The sequence below is a fragment of the Odocoileus virginianus genome, chromosome 13 (genome assembly GCF_023699985.2).
Source record: "Odocoileus virginianus isolate 20LAN1187 ecotype Illinois chromosome 13, Ovbor_1.2, whole genome shotgun sequence".
Taxonomy (NCBI): Eukaryota; Metazoa; Chordata; class Mammalia; order Artiodactyla; family Cervidae; genus Odocoileus; species Odocoileus virginianus.
The window spans coordinates 50,240,136-50,260,449 of record NC_069686.1 but is presented as its reverse complement, the minus strand read 5'-3'; the positions used below and the strand labels follow the sequence as shown (position 1 = coordinate 50,260,449).

General features: G+C 36.1%; 1 protein-coding gene across 1 annotated transcript in view; it reads left to right on the top strand.

Moving 5' to 3' along the window:
* Window positions 1–20,314, top strand: part of THSD7B (thrombospondin type 1 domain containing 7B) — a 970,494-nt gene that overhangs the window by 320,656 nt on the left and 629,524 nt on the right. The window contains exon 3 of the mRNA XM_070476270.1: window positions 3,922–4,732. Within this exon, the coding sequence (XP_070332371.1) occupies window positions 3,922–4,732 (811 nt within the window). The remainder of the gene's footprint in view (window positions 1–3,921; window positions 4,733–20,314) is intronic.

Here is a 20,314-nt window from a genome sequence, read left to right as displayed (position 1 = left end):
GCCTTGTGATTTTAGGATCACACATACCAAGGCACACCGTGGAAAAGGGTCTTTTCAAATGTAGGGCAGGAGCCCAAGCTTGGGGTCACACATATCTGGAGTTTCATTCTAGTCTGTCACACACTAGTTGTGTAACTTGGGTGTGCATTGTAAAGTCTATGAGTTCCATTTCCCTCCACTGATAAAATGAGCAAAGTAGCCCCACTTCATGGGATTGTTATAAGGGACAGAAGGAAGGAAGGCACTTGTCAAGTCACCAGTGATGTAAGATAAACCAACTGGCTCACTGTTTAAAAAAAAAAAGCCTTCATTTGCCTTGATTTGTAGTGTGGCGTAAATACTCCCACCATGGCTGATTTTAAATCATGAATGACTTAATGACCATCTGGTAAGATTCCTGAATATTTAACAAGAAACCAAGCACAGCACAGCACCACTAGGCTTTAACAAATGGTAGCAATTCTTTCTTTTTATTTATTTGTTTTTAATTGGAGAATAATTGTTAATAATTATATTTTGTCTTCCATTGATCTAGAAAAAAATTTGGCTGTTTGGTAAGATTCTATATAGATGGAGAAATGAAAGCTAAGGGAAGAATAGTAATTTATACAGTTTAAAATATTAATGATTTCAAATAATAAAAAGCTACCTTAACAGTTTTGAAGTGGGCAAAAACTTAGAAGAAAACAGAATGTTAATAATAAGAAAATCTGTTAATTGAATATTTTAAATTTAAGAATAAGGATCAGTTTGTAAGAGGTTCTAGATTGATTAAATTTACTGTGAGCTTTTCAAGATTGGTTAGAAGAGGTTCTACTATTTTGGTCTCACATTCTTTAATATACAGGAATAAATCCTAAGTATAAAGTTGTGTATATCTATACCTAAACAAATAGAAACTGACAGCCTATATTTTAAAACCCAGTGTTTTTGCAAAAAAAGCTTTGTTTTCATTTTAACTAATAACGGTTTTAGGTCATTCAAAACAGATTTTATTTTTTTAATTGAAGTGTAGTTGATTTACAATGTTGTGTTAATTTTGGGTTTTCAGCAAAATGATTTAGTTATGTACATGTTATATACATTATATATAGTTATTATATATACCTATATATATGGACTTCCCAGGTGGTGCCGGGGTAAAGAATCTGGCTACCAATGCAGGAGACACAAGAGACCTGGGTTTGATCCCTGGGTCAGGAAGATCCCCTGGAGTAGGGAATGGCAACCCACTCCAGTATTCTTGCTGGGAAATCCCATGAATAGAGGAGCCTAGTGGGCTAGAGTGCACAGGGTCACAAAGATTCAGACATGACTGAGTGACTGAACACATACTGCAGTGTGTATATGTATAAACTGAACATATGTATATATAAACTGAATACATAGTTATATATATATATAAACAGTCATATAGTCAGTTATATATATAAACAGTTTTATATATGTTCATACACACACTATATATGTATATATATATATATATATATATATATATATGCTTTTTCAGATACTTTCCCCTTGTTGGTTATTATAAAATATTGAGTATAGTGTCCTGTGGTATGCAATAGGTCCTTATTGGTTGTCTATTTTATATATACTAGTATGTATATTTTGGGCTTTCCTGGTGGCTCAGGCAGTGAAGAATTTGCCTGTATATGTTAATCCCAAACTCCTGGATAGATCAAAAATTAAAATCTAATTTTAATTGATTAAAATTATTAAATAATTTTAAATGATTAAAATCTAAGTACTTTAAAAGTTTCCTACAATCATATATTTTTTGAAATAGTAACCATGGATTTGGGTTTTGTATTTTGTTTTTTTAATAATAGTATTTTTGTTTTTTTAATAATAGTAAATATTTGCATGCATGGTCTGGGATGCTGGACAGGGAGTGGCATATTGAACCTGAATCTGTTCCAGAACATCTAGACACCTGGAGCCTACAAATAACTACCATGTCACAGTAAACATCTCAGTGTACAGAATACTAAACTATGGGTGGTTCAGGAGGAAATAATCAGAATTAAAGATGATTGATTCAAACGGCCTGTGCTGAACGCTGCACTTTCCATGCGCACTGGCTGTGCCTGAGGAGACAGTGCTGGGACAGCTCACCTGGGAAAGAGTGTGTGGGAAACCAAAGGGCATTTTGGTGACTACAGGCTGACTTCATTCAGTAAAACTCTTGTCTGTTTCAACAAGAAGTGGAGCACGACACTCGAGTGTGGGGGCACCAAAAGAAGATGAGAGTACATTTTATTCTCTCTCACAACGTGACATAAATCATCAGCACTGAAATTATCAACATGGTATTGCCTAGAATAGCAGGTCTGCACACCCAGGGCTCAGGAAAAGAACTGGGGGACTGGGTACATTGCAACCTCAAAAGTATAGCCCTGCCACAGTGAGAGATCCTCATTGCAGCAAATGCAAATAACCTGTTTCTCTGGGGAGGCACATGTCTCTTCCTAAATACATGTTACTATACACATTTACTGCTCCTAGAAATGTACTGGATGTGCTTGAAAAATACATTCCAGGGACCAATTAAGTGACATGTTGGAGTTTGATCAGATTTGAGGAAAGAGAGACTTCACCTTCTTTCTCTTGCTTGTGGAAATTAAATAATTTCTCAGGGTGTGAATTGCCTTTATGCTGATTCCAAATCTAGTAAAGGGGCAAACATAACATGGTTAAGTGATAAACTTCTTTTTTCAGGCTCTTATTAAATATTTAAGTAAAGAGAAAAGGAGGAAACTTTTTTTTTCATTGACACAAAATGTGATTACTTGCTATCTTTGTGGAAAGATCGATGATCAGCCTAATGGATGAGGCCAGCTAGTGTGTTTATAGTTAGTATGCAAAAAGAAAAGCAAGAAACATCAATGGGTAGCTCTTTTATCTGTCCATTTCTTGACACTTTCTCATAAAACTAATTAATTAAAAGATTTGGCATATTCCAAGCTAATGTTGGAAGTTATTGTTGTTTAGTTGCTAGGTCATGTCTGATTCTGCGACCTCATAGATTGTAGCCTGCCAGACTTCTCGTCCTTGGAATTTTCCAGGCCAGAATACTGGAGTGGGTTGCCAGGCTTCCTCTTCCAGAGGATCTTCTTGAGCCAGGGATCAAACCCACACCTCTTATGTTTCCTGCATTGGAGAATTCTTTACCACTGAGCCACCAGGGATGCCTTCTGAAGCTTTACCCAGCCAATATATTTCAGGGATTGTAGGGGCGGAATTTCCACAGACTTCAGTGATGCTGCTTTTATTAACTTCACTTTTACCCCTGTATCAGATTTTTCTTTTTCATTCTGTACGTAAAAACCCAAACTGAGGACAGTATTTAGAAAGCAAATATATATTTAGGATGCTTGTGCAAGTTATTTTTTTAAATGTCTTTTTCTTCTGAGCTTATACTTAGGTTGTGAGCTGAAGAATTGGAAACATGAAAAATCCTAGTTTATTAAAACCCTGGATTTGGGGCTTTTCTTTTAGATGAAACTCTGCCTAACTTGGAAGTATTAATATTCAGTTAGAAATATAGGCTTTGAGACATAATAATCATGATACCAATCATTTAAACACGTGTATTGTTACATGGCATCACATTTCACCACTGATCCTCAGAAAAACTCTACAAGTCAGCATTTTAATTATCTTGTCCTGTAAGTGGGAATCTAAGACTTAGAAAGTTGAGGTAATTCATCCAAGTTGACGTTGCTGTTAAGAGATGGAGATTTCAAGAAGGGCCAACTGATGTCGAATCCACGTTCTTAACCACCAAGTTATCTTTTATTTTCGTATCTCACAATTTCACACTGCTGTGTCTGGAGGTGAACAGACGCCTGTTTCTGTGTGGCTGGTGGCCTGGGATCCTGGAGTAATCGACCCCTCTGTCTTTTCTGCCCGCAGGCCCCTGGGGAAGGTGTACAGGAAGCTGTGGGCCCGGCGGAAGCCAGAGCCGCGGCCTGTGGTGCTTCCACTCTGAGGGGTGGACGGGCCACCTGTCTGACTGTGATGAGCACAGCAGGCCTCCGAAGGAAAGAAGCTGCTTCCGCGTCTGTGACTGGCACAGAGGCCTCTTCCAGTGGGAGGCTTCCGACTGGCACCGCTGTGTACTGGCCCCTCCGGCCCCGGGCCCCGCCAGGCCCCGGGCCGCAGAGTGCGTGACCGCCCAGCACGGCTTGCAGCATCGGGCGGTGCGCTGTGTTCAGAAGCTGAACAGAACCATGGTTGTGAATGAGATATGTGAACACTTTGCCCCTCAGCCCCCCACGGAACAAGCGTGCCTCGTCCCTTGCCCGCGGGATTGTGTGGTGTCTGAGTTCTCGCCGTGGTCTGCGTGTGGCAACGGGTGTGGGAAGCAGTTACAGCACAGAACTCGCTCAGCCATCGCCCCCCCTCTCTATGGAGGGTCACAGTGTCCCAACTTGACTGAGTCAAGAGCCTGTGATGCGCCCATTTCTTGTCCTCTTGGCGCAGAGGAATATACGTTTAGCCTTAAAGTTGGACCATGGAGTAAATGTAGACTGCCTCATCTCAAAGAACTCAACCTAAGTGGAAGAACCGTTCTGGATTTTAGCTCTGAGTCCAAGGAGTTGGTCGCTTTCAGACATCACACTCACAAGGCGCATCACCATTCCAAGTCCTGGGACATAGAGATAGGTTATCAAACCCGCCAGGTTTGGTGCACGAGGAGTGACGGAAGAAATGCTGTGTTAAGGTAGGAGGGCTTCAGTGTTTATATCATGATTCACCTAAATATTTTACAGTGTAATTTTATAAAATGTTTCTTCATGATTTCCTACAATGGGAAAATTGTAATCAGGTTTGGGATTTGAGTTTTTAAAAGTTTCTCTAGAAAAGCTTTCAATGTCAAGTATAAACATTTTTGAGTCTAGACCACAAGTGCACCGAACTCCAGAGTAATTAATAGTGCAACTGTATAGGATAAGTCATCTGGTTTCACATTTTATCAATGTATCAGTCAGCTAAAAAAATAGATCTTGTGCCCCAAAGTGCCCATCAAGAGATGAATGGATAAAGAAGCCGTGACAAGTAGAATACAGCTCAGCCATAAAAAGGAATGAAATTCTGGCATTTGTAGCAACATGGATGGTCTCAGAGGGCAATGTGCTAAGTGAGATAAGTCAGAGAAAGACAAATACGGTATGATATCATTTGTATGTGGAACCTAAAAAAATGCAAAAACACGGGAATAAAACAAAAAAGAAGCAGACTCATATTTGGAAGACAAACTAGTGAGGTTACCAGTGGGGAAGGGGAAAGGGAAAAGGCTAGGGTAATATAGTATTAGGGGAAAAAAGGGTTATTATGGGATTTCATGAAATCATATGTGTAAAATTTTGAAAATTGTAAAGCACTATTGAATTTAAAGAATCTTTCCTTCCATAAAAAAATTGGGTTTTTTTGTTATTACAGTAATAAAAATACTAAGTGATTTATTATAATGACACAATTTAAATAATTCTCAAACTTAGGATATAAGCTGTATAAATATTTTTCATTTAAACATTTTTTTTTTACTTTGTTTTGAGGATTAAGCAGATTCTATTTCTGGGTTGTAGATATTTTATAGTAATAATAATACCAATAAGTTAATCCAAGAATGTTTTCTTTGGCATTGATTTGATAAAAACATTATCTTGCACAGCAATAATTAGAAAGACATTTTAGAGGGAATGGATTAAAACTTTTAAAAGCAACAGTTTAGGCTTCAAACTTATTTGTAATTGTTTTACTTTACACTGTATTATAGTGTCATGACATAAACCATCAAAGTATATTAAAAGTAGTATCTGTTTACTTTTTCCTCAAAAGTTCTTAAGTGTAATCACTGGTATATTGCTAAATTTCTTCCAAATTAAGATGGCTTTCAATAGTTGGAATTATCAAACAATGAAACACTCATGGATGGAATTAATCATTATCATCAGTTGCTGTTTTCTTAGGATCCACAGCTGGCTCAAAGGACTATCTCTGCTATTTCAGAACAAAGTAATGTGATGACTTATTCCCCCCCATTCTGCTTTACAAATGAGAATATTTTGTCTGTAATGCTTCATTCTGATTTATGCCATATAACTTGGCAAGTCCATTGAAGAGTGATTTTCTGCCTTTTATTGCCTGCCTCTGTGAAACAAAAGATTAAACAGATGATTGGGGTGATTATTGTCTCAGTATGTATGTGGGATCTGTACAAACATTGTTTGTTAATATTCTCTATTGAAATATTACATAGAATGTTTTCAGCCTATAGTTGACTTTTTTTTTTTAACTAAAAAAATGTTGGCTTTTTTCTGTTTTTAAATTCTGTTTAAATTAATAGACTTTATTTTTTAGAATGATTTTGGGTTTACAGAAAAATTGAACAGCAAATCTAGAGCTCCCATGTATCTCCTCATCACTCCCTCTCTACACATATACCATTTCATACACACATCATACATTAGTGTAGGTTGTTTAGTACATTTGATACAACGGATGAACCGATGCTGATACATTACTGAAACTCATAGTTTACATTAGAGTTTACTGTTTGTGCTGTACATTCTGTGAGCTTGGACAAATGTATAATGACATGTATCCAGCGATACTATATAATACACAATAGTTTCACTACTCTAAGAATCTTCTTTACTGTCTCTACTAATTCTACCTTTCCTCTCCCCAAATCCTTGGCAACCAGCAATCATTTTACTATCACCTCCAAGTTTCAGCAATTATAAATAAAGTTTCTGTAAACATTCAGGTGCCAATTTTTATGTGAATGTCATTTTCAGCTGATTTGCCTAGATACCAATGGGCACTATTCTTGCTATGATGATGAATTTGTGTTTAGTTTTGTAAGAAATTGCCAAACTCTCTTCAAAAGTGACTGTGTCATGAAAGCACCTTTTGCTTCACACCCTAGCCAACATTTGATATTATCAGCGTTTTAGATTTTAGCTATTTTAATAAGTGTGTAGTAGTATCTTGTTGTCTTAATTTGCAGTCGCTTCATATCATATGATGTTTAGCATCTTTTCACATGCTTATTTTCCATCTGTTTTTCTCCTTTGGTGAGGTGTCTATTCAGATTTCTTGTCTGTTTTATTTTTCTTATTGTTGTGAGTTTAGAGTTCTTTGTATATTTTGGATACCAGTCCTTATCAGCTACATGTTTTGAAAGTAGTTTCTTCTAGTTTTTGGTCTGTCTTTTCATTCTCTTAATAGTGGCTTTCACAGAGAAGTCATGTTTTATCTTAATGAATTCCAACTTATCAATATTTCTTCCATGGGTTGTTCTTTGGCATTTTGTCTGAGAAAACATTACCAAATCGAAGGTCAACTAGATTTTCTTCTATGTTATTTTCCAGGAGTTTTACAGTTCTGCATTTTACATTTAGGTCTATGGTCCATTTTGAGTCAAGTTTTATGAAAGTCTTGTGTTCTGTATCTGGATTTTTCTACATATGGATGTCCAGTTGTTCTAGCACCATTTGTTAAAAAGACTGACTTTTCTTCACTGAACTGCATTTCCTTCTTTGTTGAAGATTAGTTGACTATATCTGTGTGGATCTGTTTCTGGGCCCTATATCATTATTCCATTCTTGTATTTATCTATTCTTTGCCAGTAGCACACTCTCTTAAATGCTTAATCTTTATAGTAAGTCTTCAAGTTGAATAGTGTCAGTTCTCTGAATTTGTTTATATTTAATTATTGTGTTGACTTTTTGGACTTCTTGCCTTTCCATATAAACTTCAGAATCAGTTTGTCTGTATTTACAAAACAATTTGCTAGGATTTTCATTGGAAATGCTTGTAATGTATAGATCAACATGGGAGGAGCTAACATCTTGATAATATTGCATCTAGTCATGTACATGGAATGTTTCTCCATGTATTTAAAATTTCTTTGATTTCTTTCATCAGTTTTGTACTTTTTCATATATAGATCTTATATATATATATATATATATATATATATAGTTAGACTGATACTTTAGTATTTTATATATTATTGGTTCTAATATAAATGTATTGTGTTTTTACTTTCAAATTCTAATTATTTATTGCCTTTATATAAGAAAGCAGTTGACTTTTTATATTAACCTTATATTCTGCACCTTGTTATAATTTATTTGTTCCAGGAGGGTTTTTTTATTTTTCCATTTTGGTTATTATTGCTGTTGTTGATCCTTTGGAATTATCTGTGTAGACAAGTATCTAATTTTCAAAAGAGTCTTATACATTTCTTTCCAATATGACACATTTTATTTCATTTTTTTGCTTATTGCATTATCTAGGACCTCCAGTATGTTATCAACTAGGAGTAGTGAGAAGGGACATTCTTACCTTACTCCTAATTTTAACAGTACAACATGTGGTTTCTCACCATTGTGATGTTAACTATAGGGTTTTTGTTGATATTCTTTAGCAAGATGAAAAAGTCTTCTGTATTCCAAGTTTGCTGAGGATTTTTAATCATACATAAGTGTTGGGTTTTGTCAAGTACCTTCTGTGCATATACAGGTATGATTATGATGTTTTTTTTACTTAGTCTGTTGATAGGATAGATTACATTGATTGATTTTCATATGTGAAACCTATATTGTATACCTGGAATAAATCATACTTGTCTATGATGTATTAGTATTTTTATATGTTGTTGGATATTATTTGCTAATATTTTCTTGGGAATTTTTGCATATATGTTCATGAGCAATATTAGAGAGTATTCTTTTTGGTTTTTTTTTATAATGTTTTTGTCTAGTTTTGGTAATAGGATGATGCTGGCCTCAAACAATGAATTGAGAAATCAAGTCCTCTGCTTTAATTTTTAGAAGTAAGTTGTCAAGAATTGATAGAATTTTTTTCCTTCTGGGGTCACAAAGATCCTGTGAATGAGCAACGAACACTTCCTTCAAATTTTTGGTAGAATTCAACCCATATGGGCCTGAAGCTTTCTGCTTTGGTAGGTTATTAATTATTGATTTAGTTTCTTAAATATATATAGATCTATTCAGATTATAGGTTTCTTCCTGTGTGAGTTTTAACATATTGTGTGTTTTAAGGACTTGGCCCATGCACCTAAGTTAAGAAATTTGAGGGTATAAGCTCGTTCATAGTATTCTTTTATTATCCTTTGGTAGCCATGGGGAATTTCAGTGGTAGTCATGACCTCTTGCTTGTTACTGTTATTAGTGCCTTGTCTTCTCTCTCTTTCACTCACTCACTCTCTCCTCCCTCTCTTCTTCCTTTGTTCTTAGTTAACCCATCTAGAGGTTTATCAATTTTATTGACTTTTTCAAAGAAACAGCTTTTGGTTTCAGTTATGTTCACTATTGATTTTCTGTTTCTCATTATATTGATTTCAACTCTAATTTTCAGTATTTTCATTCTGCTTATTTGAATTTAATTGGAGTTTCTAGTATTCTAAGATAGAAGTTTAGGTTATTGATTTTAGATAATTCTTCTTTTCTAATATGTGAATTCAGTGCTGTAAATTTCCCTCTCAGTGCTGCTTTTGCTGCATTCTACAAATTTTAAAAGGCTCTATTTTCATTTTAATTTAGTTCAAAATAATGTTTAATTTCTTTTGAGATGTCTTCTTTGCTCATGTATTATTTAGAGATGTTCTATTTAATCCTCAAGTATTTGAGTGTTCCACAACCATCTTTCTGTTTTGATTTGTAGTTTAAGTGCATTGTGTCATGAAAGCATACTTCATATGGTTTCTTTTCAATTTGTTAAGTTGTGTTTTATGGCCCAGAAATATGGTTTGTTTTGGTGAATGCTCTTTATAAGCCTGAGAAGAATGTGTATTCTATAGAATATATTCTATATATATAGAATATATTGTTAGAATATAGAATATAGACATTTATATTCTATATAAATGTCAATTATATTCAATTGATTGGTGGTACTGTTCAGTTCAGCTGTGGTCTTACTAATGTTCTGCTTACTGTATCTGTATGTTACTGACAGAGGGGTGTTGAGGTCTTCAACTATAATAATGGATTCATCTATATTTCTTTGCAGTTCTATTAGTTTTTGTCTCATGTCTTTTGACTCTCTGTTGTTAGGTGCATGCATATCAAGGATTTTTATGTCTTCTTGGAGAATTTACCCCATTAGAGTTTTGTAATGCCTCTCTTTATTCCTGACAACTTTCTGTGCTTTCAAATCTGCTTTCTCTGGAATTAATATAACTATTCCAGCTTCCTTTGATTACTGATAATATGATATTTTTTCTCTATGACTTTACTATTTAATCTCTCTGTATCTTTTTAAAGTAAGTTTCTTATACACAACATATAGATGGATTGTGTTTATTTGTCCACTGTGATAGTCTCAGTCCTTTAATTGCTATATTTATATCATTGATATTTAAAATTATTATAATTGGATTAATAGCTACCACATTTATTGTTGTTGTTTTTTTTCCATTTATTTTTATTAGTTGGAGGCTAATTACTTTACATGTTCACTGCTGCTGTTGTTCTTTGTTCTGCTTTTTATTTTTTGTTTTCACATTTCTCTAATTTTAATTACTATTTTATAATATGCCATTTGTCTCTTTTAGTATCAATTTATATTTTTTGAAATCTTTTTCAGTGGTCACCCTATGGTTTGCCGTGGAAACTTATAACTAATCCAAGTCACTTTCAAATAGCAGTATACCAGGTCATACATAGTGAAATGTTATAGAGTATTCCCCATCCATTTTCCCCGTCCCTTGAGATACTGTTGTCATTGATTTCACTTACCCATAACCTATAATGACCAAATACATTGTTACAATAATTTGAACAAATTATCTTTTCTCAATTAAGAAGAAATAAAATATTTTATTTTGCCTTCATTTATTCCAATAGTTCTTTATGTAGGTCCAAGTTTCTGAGTATCAACAAAATCAGTAAACAAGATATAATAAGGAATAGATGAGAGTTTTACTTGAGACAAACTGAGGACTATAGCGTGGGAGCTACAGATTCGAGAAATGCTTGAATTGTATTCTACCAGACTACAAAATGGAGGAGATAATGTATAAATGAAACCACAGAATTGCATAATTTATTTGTCAAGAATTAGGGTTGGAGCTATCAAGAAGTGAGGGTGCTTGATAAGCAAGTTTGCATCATTACCAAGAGGGAACTTGAGACTGCACCTGGCAATTGCCAGCAGATATTTTTTTTGAAAATGGCTGGTGGTGTTCTTAAGTTTGATATATTTCAGAAAACTCAAGTTTTCAGTGATGCAGGAATGTGGCTGAAACCAAATTCATAATGGCCACCTAGCTCCAGTTTGGATGCCTGAGCCATAGTTACTTCATTTTTATTTTTAAAGTTTGGTCATGAGCTATATTATTTTCATTTCTCAGAAGAACTTCTTTTAACATGTCTTGCAAGGCAAGTCTCCTGGTGACAAATTTCCTGAATTTTTGTTTGAGAAAGTCTTTATTTCTCAACTTTTGAAAGATAATTTCACTAGATATCAAATTTAGGTGGTGGTATTTTTTTCTTTCAACACTTCACTCTCATTTTGCTGAAATGGTTTCTGAAAGAAATCTGATGTAATATTATCCCTGTTCCTCTCCAGGCATTATTCCACCACCCCCATTTCCATACCCAGCTTCTTTCAAGAATTTTCTCTTTGTATTTTATTTTATGCAATTTGAATATAGAATACCCAGGTAGTGTTGTTTGTTTTGTTTTTATTTATCAGATGCTGTCTGTTCCCTGAGTATCCTGGTTATGTGGTTTGGTTGTTTGTCATTAATTTTGGAGAAGTATCACTGATAGTTGCTTCAAATAATTTTTCTGTTCCTTTCTATTTTTTTTCCTTCTAGTATCCCCATTAGTGTAAATGAATGTTACATCATTTGTAATTGTCTTATAGTTCTTGGATATTCTATCTTTTTCACTCTTCTGTTTTCTTTATATTTTGGTTTTTGGAGTTTCTATTGATGAATTTCAAACTCAGTGATTCTTTCCTTACCTCTGTCTAGTTTATTGATGAGTCCATCAAAAGGCATTCTTCATTTCTGTTTCAGTCTTTGATACTTATCAGTTCATCTTGATTCTTCCTTTGAATTTACATCCCTATGCTTGTAATGCCCATCTTTGGTTGCACTTTGTCTGTATATATATTTTACTTTAGAGCCTTTAGCATATTAATCATAGTTGTCTTAAATTCCCATAGTTGTGATAATGCCAAAATTTTGCTCTATCTGAGTCTGAATGGGGTGCTTCCTATGTCTTTTAAACTGTGTTTTGTATTTTAGTACACCTTTTGTTTCCTTTCTTTTGTGGAAAGCTGGACTTAATGTACTGAGTGGAAGGAATAGAGATAACCAGATTTTTAGTGTGAAGTTTTGTACTTACCTAGCTAGGAGTTAGGTTGTGTTTGCTGATGGTATAGGTGTTAAAGTCTAAAATTTTCCTCTGGTGTCCTTGTTATTTTCCTCTTCCTTCCTTTTCTAGAGAAGATTCCTTAGAGAAGTCTCCCTAAATCTAGGACATGAAATTCTTTCTGTTTTAATCTCCTTTTATTATGCAAGTGACTTATTGATGATATGTCAGATGTTGAGGAGAGGAGGAGTGTTTTCTAGTCCTATGATTAATATCTCAATCTTTTATTGAACTTGTATCCCGGCAACATGGTCTTCACAAACACTCCTCAGTCCTTCTTCCCCCAGAGGTAAAACAGAAAGGCTAGAGGGTAGAGTTGAATGTTTTCCTTCCAATAGGCTAATTAGACTTCGTAAAATCCCAGCTGGTTAGGTTTTGGTAAAATAGTTTCCTTTGAGGACAGGCTTTTTAAAAACAATTCTCTGGGTGTATTTCAAAATAGCTAGGTTTCCCATTCCCTGCTGGAAGTATGAAGAGATTTTTATCTTCACTATGATAACCTGGTAGGACTTCTGGAGGTGAAACTTGTGAAAATGTAGATAGAATATCTACTAGGACTCTCCCCCTATGCCCCAGAGATTTTAACTGGAAAGCTTGTCCATACTGAACTGCCAGAAAATTGTCAATTTCAGTTCAAGTTTTCCTACCCTGGTACTGACTCCAGTGGCAGTTTCCGCTTCTGATCTGCGCCTCCAGTAGTAATGTATGGTACCCTGTATCTGCCTTGGTCTCTTCAATATTTGGATCTATCATCTGCCTTGTGACTACAATTCCCTGATGGATCTAAGATTTTTGGTTTGTCCAGTCCTGTTGTGAGGACTGAAGTGATGCCTTCCGAGCTGTTTACGTGCTGAAATGGGAGCCAGAAGTCACCCCGTTCTCTTTTGAGTGTGTGCGCTCATTCACTCACTCATGTCCAGCTCCTGTGGCCCCATGTACTGTAACCCTGCAGGCTCTGTGCCCATCAGGTGTTCCAGTCAAGAATACTAGAGTGGGGTGCCGTTTCCTACTCCAGGGAATCTTCCTGATCCAGGGATCAAACCATATCTCTTGCATCTCCTGCATTGGCAGGCAAATTCTTTACCAATAGTGCCACTTGGGAAGCCCTCTCTTTTGAGTACTAGGCAACATATGAGACAGAAGCAACCTTTTTAAAACCATTATTCCATGAAATTGATTGTATTCATTCCATGTAGTCATTGAAGCATTATAAATTGATGCACAGACTAAGGAAATATGGTGTTACTAGACTTACTAGGAAAATACACTGTTCAGTGGGGGCATTTCTCTTCCACTGTAATGAACAGAAATATCCTTGAGAGCAGTGTCATTGAGTTATTGACAATTTTGTCTTATTTGCATCAAACCTGGTGAACTATGTAAACATAGTCCACAGAATATTTGCCAAAAAGGCTCAAATCCATTTCTAAAAAGCGTACGTTTTTCTTTTTGTGGGTCTGGTTAATTTAAGAAAATATTATCATTTATATGTGACTGTTGACCTCTAGGATGAACTTTGTTTCCCTTAATAGGTACAAGTTTTCCTTAAGTACAGATACCTTTTACTCTGTACTTGTTCCACCTTTAGATGACTTTTATTTTGGTTACTCTGTGATACTGTAGGGACAAAAGTCATTTTGCTTTTCCTGTTTTGATTATGGCAAAATCATTTAGAATAGGAAGACCTGGCATTTAGAATAGGAAGATCTCATCTTTTCCTCCACAATGCATGTTCCTGCTTCAGCCTTGTCCTGGCATTTAGAATAGGAAGACCTCATCTTTTCTTCCACAATGCATGTTCCTGCTTCATCCTTGCTGGAATGTCATTTTCTTCATCTAGGACACCAGGTCAGTTCAGTTCAGTTCAGTCACTCAGTCGTGTCCAACTCTTTGCAACCCCATGAATCGCAGCACGCCAGGCCTCCCTGCCCATCACCAATTCCTGGAGTTTACACAGACTCATGTCTATTGAGTTGGTGATGCCATCCAGCCATCTCATCCTCTGGCATGCCCTTCTCCTCCTGCCCCCAATCCCTCCCAGCATCAGGGTCTTTTCCAATGAATCAACTCTTCACATGAGGTGGCCAAAGTATTGGAGCTTCAGCTTCAGCATCAGTCCTTCCAATGAACACCCAGGACTGATCACCTTTAGAATGGACTGGTTGGATCTCCTTGCAGTCCAAGGGACTCTCAAGAGTCTTCTCCAACACCACAGCTCAAAAGCATCAATTCTTCGGCGCTCAGCTTTCTTCACAGTCCAACTCTCACATCCATACTTGACCACTGGAAAAACCGTACCCTTGACTAGACAGACCTTTGCTGGCAAAGTAATGTCACTGCTTTTTAAAATGCTATCTAGGTTGGTCATCACTTTCCTTCCAAGGAGTAAGCATCTTCTAATTTCATGGCTGCAATCACCATCTGCAGTGATTTTGGAGCCCAAAAAATAAAGTCAGCCACTGTTTCCCCATTTATTTCCCATGAAGTGAAGGGACCAGATGCCATGATCATAGTTTTCTGAATGTTGAGCTTTAAGCCAACTTTTTCACTCTCCTCTTTCACTTTCATCAAGAGGCTTTTTAGTTCCTCTTCACTCTCTGCCATAAGGGTGGTGTCATCTGCATGTCTGAGGTTATTGATATTTCTCTCAGCAATCTTGATTCCAGCTTGTGCTTCTTCCAGCCCAGCATTTCTCATGATGTACTCTGCATATAAGTTAAATAAGCAGGGTGACAATGTACAGTCTTGACGTGCTCCTTTTCCTATTTGAAACCAGTCTGTTGTTCCATGTCCAGTTCTAACTGTTGCTTCCTAACCTGCATACAGGTTTCTAAAGAGGCAGGTCAGGTGGTCTGGTATTCCCATCTTTTTCAGAATTTCCCACAGTTTATTGTGATATACACAGTCAAAGGCTTTGGCATAGTCAATAAAGCAGAAATAGATGTTTTTCTGGGACTCTCTTCCTTTTTTGATGATCCAGCAGATGTTGGCAGTTTGATCTCTGGTTCCTCTGCCTTTTCTAAAACCAGCTTGAACATCTGGAAGTTCACAGATCACGTATTGCTGAAGCCTGGCTTGGAGAATTTTGAGCACTACTTTACTAGTGTGTAAGATGATGCATGCATGAGATGATGCGGTAGTTTGAGCATTTGTGCGGTAGTTTGAGCAATCTTTGACATTGTGTTTGTTTGGGATTGGAAAGCAAACTGACCTTTTCCAGTCCTGTGGCCACTGCTGAGTTTTCCAAATTTGCTGGCATATTGAGTGCAGCACTTTCACAGCATCATCTTTCAGGATTTGAAATAGCTCAACTGGAATTCCATCACCTCCACTTGCTTTGTTCGTAGTGATGCTTTCTAAGGCCCACTTGACTTCACATTCCAGGATGTCTGGCTCTAGGTAAGTGATCACACCACCATGATTATCTGGGTAATGAAGATCTTTTTTGTACAGTTCTTCTGTGTATTCTTGTCACCTCTTCTTAATATCTTCTACTTCTGTAAGGTCCATGCCGCCATTTCTGTCCTTTATCGAGCCCATCTTTACATGAAATGTTCCCTTGGTGTCTCTAATTTTCTTGAAGAGTTCTCTAGTCTTTTCCATTCTGTTGTTTTCCTCTATTTCTTTGCATTGATCGCTGAGGAAGTCTTTCTTATCTCTCCTTGCTATTCTTTGGAACTCTGCATTCAAATGGGAATATCTTTCCTTTTCTCCTTTGCTTTTCTCTTCTCTTCTTGTCACTGCTATTTGTAAGTCCTCCTCAGACAGCCATTTTGCTTTTTGGCATTTCTTTTCCATGGGGATGGTCTTGATCCCTGTCTCCTGTACAATACCATGAACCTGCATCCATAGTTCATCAGGCACTCTGTCTATCAGATCTAGTCCCTTAAATGTATTTCTCACTTCCACTGTATAATCATAAGAGATTTGATTTAGGTCATACTTGAATGGTCTAGTAGTTTAAGTCTGAATTTGGCAATAAGGAGTTCATGATCCGAGCCATAGTCAGCTCCCAGTCTTGTCTTTGCTGACTCTATAGAGCTTCTCCATCTTTGGCTGCAAAGAATATAATCAATCTGATTTTGCTATGGACCATCTGGTGATGTCCATGTGTAGAGTCTTTTCTTGTGTTTTTGGAAGAGGGTGTTTGCTATGACCAGTGTGTTCTCTTGGCAAAACTCTATTAGCCTTTGCCCTGCTTTATTCCATACTCCAAAGCCAAATTTGCCTGTTACTCCAGGTGTTTCTTAACTTCCTACTTTTGCATTCCAATACCCTGTAATGAAAAGGACATCTTTTTTGGGTGTTAGTTCTAAAAGGTCTTGTAGGTCTTCATAGAACCATTCAACTTCAGCTTCTTCAACATTACTGGTTGGGGCATAGGCTTGGATTACCATGATATTGAATGGTTTGCCTTGGAAACGAACAGAGATCATTCTGTCATTTGTGAGATTGCATCCAAGTCCTGCATTTCAGACTCTTTGTTGACCATGATGGCTACTCCATTTCTTCTAAGGGATTCCTGCCCACAGTAGTAGATATAATGGTCATCTGAGTTAAATTCACCCATTCCAGTCCATCTTATTTCCCTTATTCCTAGAATGGCAATGTTCACTCTTACCATCTCCTGTTTGACCACCTCCAATTTGCCTTGATTCATGGACCTAACATTCCAGGTTCCTATGCAATATTCCTCTTTATAGCATCGGACCTTGCTTCTATCACCAGTCCCATCCACCACTGGGTATTGTTTTTGCTTTGGCTCCATCCTTTCATTCTTCCTGGAGTTATTTCTCCACTGATCTCCAGTAGCATATTGGGCACCTACCGACCTGGGGAGTTTCTCTTTCAGTGGCCTATCATTTTGCCTTCTCATACTGTTCATGGGGTTCTGAAGGCAAGAATACTGAAGTGGTTTGCCATTCCCTTCTCCAGTGGACCACATTCTGTCAGACCTCTCCACCATGACCCGACCATCTTGGGTGGCTCCACATGGCATGGCTTAGTTTCATTGAGTTAGACAAGACTGTGGTCCTGTGATCAAGTTGGCTAGTTTTCTGTGATTGTTGTTTCCATCTGTCTGTCCTCTGATGCCCTCTCCCAGTGCCTACCATCTTACTTGGGTTTCTCTCACCTTGGACGTGGGGTATCTCTTCACGGCTGCTCCAGGAAAGTGCAGCCACTGCTCCTTACCTTGGACGAGCCCCTCCTGACCTTGAACGTGGAGTAGCTCCTCTCGGCCCTCCTGCGCCCACGCCACCTCCGCTCCTTGGACTTGGGGTTGCTCCTCTCAACTAGGACACCACAGAGCTTTAATTAATGTCCTTTAGTAGCTCTCTCATTGATTTCTTTAACTTTTGATAATCACATCAAGCAATTTTCCCTGCAAAGTTACGTTTGCAATGTGATCGGCAGTTGTATTACTCATGGTGCCACTCTGCTACCTCATCATTGATTTGCCTTTCGGGTTTAAAGATCTTTTGTTTTTAATTGTCTCATTGCATATCCTGTTTTTCCTTTTATTTTGACAGGACTTTCTCTGAGGTTTCATTATTACATTTTAAAATAGCTGCCCTACAGCCTGTTAGCCATTCCTTTTCTCAAATATCAGTGATACTGTTATTGAGCTTTTTATAAATAAAGCCTTGACAATGAAACAAAATAGTTTTCTCTATTCAGGTTTTTTTTTTTTTAATGCTTCACTTTGTTTCTTTTACTTTATTTTTTTTGAGTAGAAGGACATCTGAGTTAGGAATTCTGATCTATAGACTAGACAATCTGTTCATATGAGTAGGAAAATGATTTTTATGTATTGTTTGGATGAATAAAATGCAGATGAATGAATTTTACTTTTATTTTAATATAGAGGAAAATTTGGCATGGATAATCTTTTATAACCTGTGATCATTTGATTTTTGTTAAACATGCCATAATTTCTCTGACCACTGTGGTTGAATAAATACTTTGATTTCTCCTGAAAAGAGTTTCTGAAGGATAATAAATTTTAAGACTATAAAGGAAACATCATTTCTAAAGCTCACATATTATTGTTACTGTGTTTGTTTGCATTTTATCTCTACCACAAAAGTAGATTTGGAAAGAAATTTTCTATTTTTATAGTCCCCCAAACATAAAAAATGCAGACCCAAAACGAAAGAGTAATTGTCATACTTTGTTCTTTGAAAGCAGTAGAGAATGTTTTGGTGGTAGGAATGAGAATGGAAGAAGTGTGAGAAAAAAATAAATTTTGTTTGTTATTTTTTCCAATTTTAAGTTTTTGATTTTAGTTTACCCCTCCTCAACTTTATTGATTTAATTTTTTAAATGGTGTATCATATATCTACAGCCAAATTTATACATAAAGTTAAATTCAAAGAAGTGTTACTCCATTCAAAATACTTTCATCCTGTCTTCTACTTCTTGTAGATAATGTACTTTCTTGTTTTCCAGCTTTTACTCCTTGTATTTCTTTATATTTTCTTTTCTTTCTTACACAAAAGAAAGCATGCTATCTAATATCTTTGTCATTTTTTTTACTTAATATTATTTACTGGAAATTGTTCCACATCATTTACTGAATTATTCAAGGTCTTCTTCCTTTATTGACATTTGCTTAGAATTTTGTTGACTCCCTAAACCGCTTATTTGAACAAATTTCTATGCTTGGCCATCTTGGTAGTTTCCAGTATATTTAATTATAAATAATTATCTGGCAAGTAAACTCTGGATCATGTATTTTGATACTGTTGAAGGTGTATCTTTAGGATAAATTCCTAGATGGTGATAGCTGGGTGAAAGGATTAATATATACAAATTTTGTTAGGTTTTGCCAAATTTCCCTTCCTGGAAGTGATGCCATCTTAAATTCCCATCAACAAATTTACAAAGGGAGTATATTGTCAAGCTTTTGGAATTTTTGCCAACCTGAAATATGAAAAATGATATCATAATTTATTTCTCTTAATATGTGTGAATTTGAACATTTGCCCATATATTCAGGGACCATATTTCTAGTTCATTTTGCAGATTGTCTGTCTGTTTTGTTTGCCTGCATTTCTATAGGAAGTTTTGTCCAAGGTGTCATTTCCAAGTCTTTGTATCAATAATTAAGGATATTAGCACTGAATCTGAGATACATGTTTTCACGCTGTCTTTTGGTAGTCAATTTGTGTTTCAACTTTGCTTATGGTATTTTTAATATATGTTTAAACTTTTTTCTAAGTAGTAATATTGGTCTCTATATATAATTTATTGCATTTGGAGTTTAGTTATGGCCTTTTCCACATCCAGTTTGAACATATCAATGGTTGCAAGGTACTACTAACATTTATGCCAGAACAAACGGGTAATGTGGGATTTTCCCAGGCCATCTGGTTATTATGTCACCCTACATATGATGCACTTTGTGCATAGACCCTAGATAACCTTTTGTCCGTGGGTCCTATGTGTGTGTAAAGCTACTCTTTATTTATAAGAACAAAATATAAGGAAGAAAGTCAAAAGGGAATACCGTAACTAAAACTTATAATACAGAACACTAAACAGCAAAGAAAAGAGGTAAACTAGATTTCTCTGTATATTGAGATTCATAGATATCCAGGATATAAATGTAAGGTGTGAATACAAGATTCTAGAATGTTATGGATAGATATATTTTTTATATAATAGTAACTGATAGTTACAATTAAATACAGTCCCAAGTTACAATAGTGGTTCCTTCTGGTACTTGGAAAAGGGAGTCCTGGTTATGGTTTAAGGGGAATTATGCTATTATATTAACATCTTATTTCTTTGAAAATAATTTGAAGCAAGTATGACAGATGTTAAAATCAATAGATCTAGATTGGGGTGAGGTAAGTGTATATTTTAAGAAACATTCTTTATAT